Consider the following 7,634-nt stretch of genomic DNA (forward strand, 5'->3'; position numbering starts at 1 on the left):
CCCAGACACCATCGAGCCTAACCGATTTCTATCGAGCTAACATCGAGCTTATATCGAACCCTCGAGTTCTAGTGCCTCACTCATATCAAGCCACTATCGAGCATTATCGATCTTATGATTTTTTTTAGTTTCTATCATGTTGTCAAGCAACCATCGAGCACTCATCAAACTTATCGAGCCTATATCGAAAAACCCAGCAAAAAATACCCAGAACTCAAATCGACACTCACCCCACACATTCTCATATCTTCCCCAAAATCTAAATGAAAACATGCATTTAAGCTTCGCGAGAGAGAGAGATTCAAGTCTTTACCTTTTCAATTCAAGTTTGGGAAGCTCGAGCCGAGTGTCACCGATTCTTTCCAGTTGCCTTGGAGATGCTACAGTGGTCGTCGGTAGGTGGTCTAAGAGAGAGAGAGATTTGGGGTGAGGGTTTGGGGGATATTTTGTTCGGGTCCGTGAGAGAGAGAACTGATAGAGAGATTTCGGAGGAATAGATTTTGGGAGGGAAAAAGTGAGAGAGGTATTTTGGGTATCAGTTGAAAGTTTAGCCCCAAATTGAAAAGGTGAATAGTCTTAATATTAAAATGTAATAGGATACACTCCTTTCCCAATTTTATCCGTGATGTTATATCATGAAATTATTTGATAATACAAGGAACATTTTCAAAAAAAAAAAACTTTCCATTCATGAATTACCAACTACTTGAGTTTAAATATAATGCAACCTAATGTATTGAATTCGAGATTTGTGACATGGGAATTATATTCATCTAATTTGAGTTCATGTTAGGAAAGAAGCACAGTTTCAAGGCCAATGCTACTGCAATTTTTGAACTCAGCCAATGCTACTGCAATTCTTGAGCTCAGTTGGAGTGGTCTAGCATTGAGGACTGTTGAAGGAATGAGTATTATTTTAGTCATTGTTGAAACATAATTTATAACTGTCTTCCACGGAAATTGATGACGATCATCACCAACGGCATGTTAAAAATTAAAAAATTAAAAAAAAACCATTGGAATTGAATAATTAAAGTTGGAACCTGCGCATTGAGAGTGGTCTGAGAGCATTGAGGACTAATGAAGGAATGAATATTAATTTAGTCATTGTTGAAACATAATTTATAACTTTGGTGTCTTCCAAGGAAATTGACGATGATCATCACCACCAACGGCATGATAAAAATAAAAATAAAAATAAAAACCATTGGAATTGAATAATTAAAGTTGGACAGTTATGCTTTTAACATAAAAAAAGCACACTTCGTTTTCAATGGCGTAGAAATCAATCGAAGCTAAACAATTCTAAATCAAACATCAAAAGACTACCGAATCATTCGAAACTAAGTTTTCATTAAATACTTGATATATTTTCAAGTACACCAAACTATCTTCTTGGGTTAATTTCAGGTGAAATCAATCTGAGTTGAACATCTTAAAAATTCCAACCGAAAATGTCATGAGCGGGAAAACAGGTGAAAGAAGATGCAAAATTGTTTATGTAATAATGTAAAATGTCGTTTGACCAACTACACTAACAAATCTAGAATACTTGGGTTCATAACTGATAAATAATAAAAATTCTCCCTTGTAGAAGAGGAATGAGAGAAAGGGAAGAAGAGGACCAAAGACAAGTCAAAACTCCCCCAATTATTCCACTCATCTCCCTCCTCCCACTTGAGAACAGCAACAAAAAACACGAAATTAACACCAAAACAAAACCAAGGATCAAAACAATGTCTCAAGGTATTCAAACGCACAAGATTAAATCACTGAGAAACACCCAACCACTTGGTGAACACTTCAAACTCTGTGTAGTCGGAGTCGGAGATCATAGTTTGGTACCAGGCTTTGCCAGCAGCCTTGATTGCGGTAGCTTCCTCCTGATTTAAGAACAAGAAATCCAACGAAAATGTAAGCAACTAGCCAACTGCTGATTTGAATAAAGGCCATGGCATTATCACATTCCAATACTTTGAATCACAATATAAACATGCATGTAACAAGAACAATTGAAAGACAAACCATTTATCAACAAAAGCTACTCAAATATAATAACTATAATATTACGAATTTAAGAATAACAGCTACATATGACTGTCACTAATGTCATCAATATATAAAAAAAGATTGGGCACAACAATTTTAAGATTACGGTACCCTTTTGGTTATAGTTATTAATCTAACAATGCAATTCCAGCAACAACAATCAACACAGCCCCAAACATCATTATAATACAATACATTGTCAGAAAAGTCAAAAATACCATCAATCAATCATATTAAAAATGAACCAATAGGTAATATTTAAGCAAATAGTAATTAATCCAGATAATCAATCATATCGTATTATTAAGAATACCCTTTTGGCTATAGTTATTAATCCAACAAGGCAACAACAGCAGCATATCGAGCATCATCACATACAATTCAGTGTAAGAATTCATAATGTGAAACCCCCAACCATATTCAGAAATTATCAACTACGAAATAATTTAAGCTATATAGAGCATTAGATATACCTTAGAAATGGGTTTTCTCTTCTTGTCGAGCTTCTCCGCTTTCGACTTCACCCGTTGAGCCTCCGCCAACAAAGACATCCTCTTGGCAGTCTTGGCATACGGGTTAAGCTTCAACATGGCGTTGAGGTTCTTGAGAGGGTTCTTCTTCAATGGTGCCCTCTTGGATTCCTTCTTAATCGGCCTCACAACCGATTGAACCTCATCAGAATTGATGATTCTAGCCAAATCAGCATTAACCATCTTCGACCTGGGCAAAACATAAGATCTCTTTTTCTCGGAAAGCTTATCAAACGAACCATAGATCGAGTCAAGCTTCTCAAAAGCCGACTTGGTCCAGATCACGAACCTTCCAAGGTGACCACCAGGAGCAAGCTTAAGCAAGTTAAGCCTCTCAACATTAACAATATCAACACCAGGAATGTTCCTAAAGGCCTTGACAAGCTTAGCACCCTCAGTACCATACACAATAAGGGGACCCTTACGGTTAATATACCGACGGTTCCTCATCTTACCCTTACCAGGACGAATAGCATGACTATCCTTGGCCTTCTCAGCATCATCGAAAGCACCGATCTGCTTCAAGACCTTAATTGCCGCAGAAGTCTTCTCAACACCCTCAGCTGCGTCACTGATAACCAAAGGAAGCTCAGGAACTGACTCAACTCTGTGACCACGAGCCATGACCAGAGAAGGAACAGCCGAAGCAGCAATGGCGGAAACGACGGCGTATCGCTTCTGATTCACATTGATCTTCCTGTGCCATCGGCGCCAGATCTTGGTAGGAGCGAACATGCGTCCACCACGACACATGTTACCGAAGGCCCCCTGTCCAGCACGGTGAGTACCACCACCAGGAACACGGGGGATACGAGAAACGGCACGACCGGTACCCCATGACTCGGCGGAGGTCTGGTGACCAGCTTTCTTGCTCACGGCGTAGGGTTGCCTCTTGTTCTTTGAGATATTGGAGTGGACGAAGTTGACGATGTCGGGGCGGATCGAAGCCTTCATGACGTCGGGTAATGGAATGGTTTGGGCGGAGTCGGTGGCCATGTCGCCTTCAAGGGCCTGAACCGTGACGAGAGGTCGAGCAGCGGCTGTGGCGGCCATTGATGGGAGCTTTAGGGGATCAAGAGGAAGGGTTGTAGGGTTTTTTTCACTGTGAAAATGTAGGGTTTGAAGAAAAAACTATCATTATATAGTCGAGTGGAACAAGCTAGGGCTGTTTGGGTATGGGTTTCTGGGCCTCTTACTCATGAGCTTTATGGTTTTGGGCTTGTTTATACAGATTTTTGGGCCATAAATAAATATTTGGTATCATTAGAGAGAGATCAATGTTTTTTAGTTTGCCACTTAAAATACATACAATCAGAAATATTTACCTGCGGTTTGACTTCTTTTCTTTAAAAAAGACTACATATTTTTACAGTTTTTGAGATATATATATATAAGACATATGTTTGGTATATAGTTGATATATTTTTAATACATATTATGTAAATGTTTGGTATATGTTTGATATCAGGTACAAATATCCTATTTATAAAATAAATAAAAACTACATATTTTTTTAAAACCAAATACTGTATTTAAAAAAAAAAATTGAATGTCATAAAGACATTAGAAAAAAAAATTAGTCAATTTTTAACAAATCTCTTATAATTACTATTGAGTGTTAAATTCATTAGAGCTTTTACTTTTTTTTTTCCTTCCTTCACTAACATCATCTCTTACCATCTCTTCAACCTGTACTGCAATAGAATTTTCCTTCACTGTTGCATATTTTCTGACATTGATATCGAGTTGAACTACTTCACACTTTGATCGCTATAAATGAAAGTTCCATGTATAGATCATCAATCATGTTAGTGGTAAATTTTCAAACACTAGAATTGTCCATAAGTTTTTTTCTTTTTCTTTTAAGCATAATTTACTTTGACAATATGAGAAATAGAGGCTAAAAAGTTGGATAATTATATAATAAAGAACTAGGACATATCTGTGTGTGTAGATAACGGAAATTTTTATTTTTAACGATTTTTTATTTTTTTAATGTTAACTATAACAGAATATTATTATATTTAACGGTAGTTTGTAAACATTTAAATTTAAATAAAATAATTAAAAAATATTAAAATAAGATATTTTTGAGATATTTTACAATGATAATTATTTAAAAATAATAAATAATTAAACAAATTAAAATAAGATATTTTTTAAATATTTTACAATGATAATATTTTTAAATAATAAATAATTAAACAAATTAAAATATAATATTTTTGAGATATTTTACAATGATAATTATTTTAAAATAATAAAATTATACGTTTTATAACTTAAATAAAATTTAATTAAACTTAAACTGACTTATTAGAATAATATAATATTTAATATTTTTGAGATATTTTACAATGATAATTATTTTAAAATAATAAAATTATACGTTTTATAACTTAAATAAAATTTAATTAAACTTAAACTGACTTATTAGAATAATATCATATTAAACATATAATATAATCTACTGTGAATTAGCAACAATTTTTTAAAAAAAATAAAAGTAGTAAGAAACTTAAATTTAAAATCTGCATATAATATTTAATATTACATTAAATATATAATATATAATTCACTCCCAAATTCAAAAACTAGAACAAACATAAACTTAAACAAAAATAAATAAATTATTTAATTAAAATATAATATTTATTAAAAAATTATATGACATGACTATAAATTTAATAAAAATAATTAATAAAATCTATAAATAAAACTAAGCAAACGTGCATATTGCACGTTGTTTGTATTTAGTATATATATATATGAGTGCACTCTTAATGGTTATTACCCATTGATGGTTACTTTAATATTAACCATTGGATTAAGATCAATGGTCCATATTTATAGTTATTAATTAATATTTTTAAATATAAATTTTGATTTTTCAAATATTTAGAAGGGTTACCTGATGAATAACGTGTATTTATTATGAAAATATGATATTGTAAACTTTTAATTTTTCAAATGCATATCAATTTCTAAATATAGCTAGTGTCTCTCATTGGTTGGAAACAACATTAATTGTGGCAAAAAAATAATAACTAAATTCGAAATTAATATAGAAAAAAATATTTACATGTTGGTGAATTGTTATACTAAATCACTATGTTGTTACATCATCATTATTTTTAGTACTCATCTATGGGTAATAACCATTGAGAAGACTTCTATATATATATATATATATATATATATTATGTAAAAGCAATTTATAATGCATGTTTATTTAGTTTTATTTAGATTATAAATTAATTTATTTTTATTATATTTTTTTATTCTCAAATAAATAAACAATGTCATGTATTAAAAAAGAATAACATAAAGATATTAAAACAAAAACATTATTTATAGTTTTTTAAAATATATATATATATGATATAAGATGCTTGTTTATTCATGGTACAAAACATTCTGCACATTTATTTTGTAAAACACACCTTAGTGATTGGAGAAGAAGTTTATTTATTATTGAAAGAATATGGATATTATTCTTTTTTTTTTTGTAATATCATTATTTGTATACACACGATACATATATATAATGTAGTTATAATACTTGTTATTATTTAATGTGAATATATGTATTTATATAAGTTAAATTAAGTAATTAAAAAAAGATGACCGTGTTTTTTAGAAAAAAAATTTAGGATTATGTTATAAATATTATTATAATAATGAAATTTTATAATATTTGAATTTATATTAATATAATTATTAAATATCTATTATTGTATTAAATATTATTATAATAATGATATTTTATAATATTTAAATTTATATTAATATTTTTTTATTGATTTTCAAGGTATATTTCGTTAAATATTTGTAAGATTTTGTTAAAGTTGACAGAAAAAAAAATTGTTAAACCAAGAATCCGTTAGATCATACTTTTTATATATAAGATAAGAGATATAACAGTGAAAGCAATATACAGTGTATGTTTGTTTAGTTTTATTTAGAAAATGTATTAATTTATTTTTATTGTGTTTTTCTAATTGTCATATAAATTTTAACTAAATAAACAATGTCATATGTTATATAAGAGTGACATAAACATATTTGTTGGCTGGTTTTTTCGTCAACTACCAAATTAAAAGGAAGACTTAAAGAAGAAGAATAAGAACGCTGGATTTTACGTGACTTAGGTTATTAATTAACCCTAGTCCACGAATTAATTGTATTTAGGATGAAGAACTTGCAAAGCTCAAGTTCTCTTGGTATTCAGGCAGCGTATGTGCTCACTCTGAATATTGAATAAAGGAAATTCGGATCATTTACAAAGTGCGTCCTAGCCCTATTTATAGGCAGCTAGGAATATAAAACTCATTAACTGGAATTGATTATAATTATTCTCATCTTAATGAGGTTTGTTATTGCATAAATAAATACATTCTGTGAAATGCCCTGGTTAACCAAGACCGTTACACTGTGTGTTTAAAATAGTAGTTAACTTGCTAAGCGAGTCATTTGGACTTAAATGTGAAATTAAAAACTAAGTCAAGGTTAGATATTAAAAAGTTAGGTCAACAAAGTGATTATTAATATTAAGTTTATACACAGGATCCCAAAAATCGGTTACAAACTGTTATCCAAAAAACTGGTGTAGATGACGTGGCGAGTGATTCTCGGACACGTGGCTGACACTTGGAGGAACTCTGCTAGGGTTTCGACCAGAAGATAAATTATAAGCAGTAAGCAGCCGAAGTTTACCTGCGACCAGCTTGGTCGCAGGTTCCGCATGCTTCATGACATTTCTATAAAGATCTTTGTAAATCCCGAAATTGACTCCCAAAATCTCCTGAGTATCCGATTATTTAGGAGAGAATATCTGTAACACATTCATGCAATCCCCCTTGAGCCTATAAATAGAAAAAGATAGCTCAAGGAAGGGACTTTTGGCTTTCGAATTATTTGAGACTAGAGTAATTCTATTTGAGAGATGGTATTGTTCTTCAGAGGTTAGTAAAACTCATTGAACCCTAGTTCTTTGATTCTTACATCAATAATAATCTAAGTGGATGTAGGTTATTACCAGACCCTGGGGCCGAA

General features: G+C 31.3%; 1 protein-coding gene across 1 annotated transcript; it reads right to left on the reverse strand.

The window, feature by feature from the left end:
* Positions 1 to 1,476: 1,476 nt before the first annotated feature.
* Positions 1,477 to 3,702, reverse strand: LOC133830949 (large ribosomal subunit protein uL4-like). Its single transcript, XM_062261068.1, has 2 exons — positions 2,523 to 3,702; positions 1,477 to 1,883 (listed from the first exon to the last, which is right to left on the reverse strand). The coding sequence occupies exons 1-2, from the start codon at positions 3,630 to 3,632 to the stop codon at positions 1,770 to 1,772; spliced, it is 1,224 nt and encodes a 407-aa protein (XP_062117052.1). The 5' UTR covers positions 3,633 to 3,702; the 3' UTR covers positions 1,477 to 1,769.
* Between the last annotated feature and the right edge of the window lie 3,932 nt (positions 3,703 to 7,634).

This window comes from Humulus lupulus, chromosome 4 (genome assembly GCF_963169125.1).
Source record: "Humulus lupulus chromosome 4, drHumLupu1.1, whole genome shotgun sequence".
NCBI lineage: Eukaryota > Viridiplantae > Streptophyta > Magnoliopsida > Rosales > Cannabaceae > Humulus > Humulus lupulus.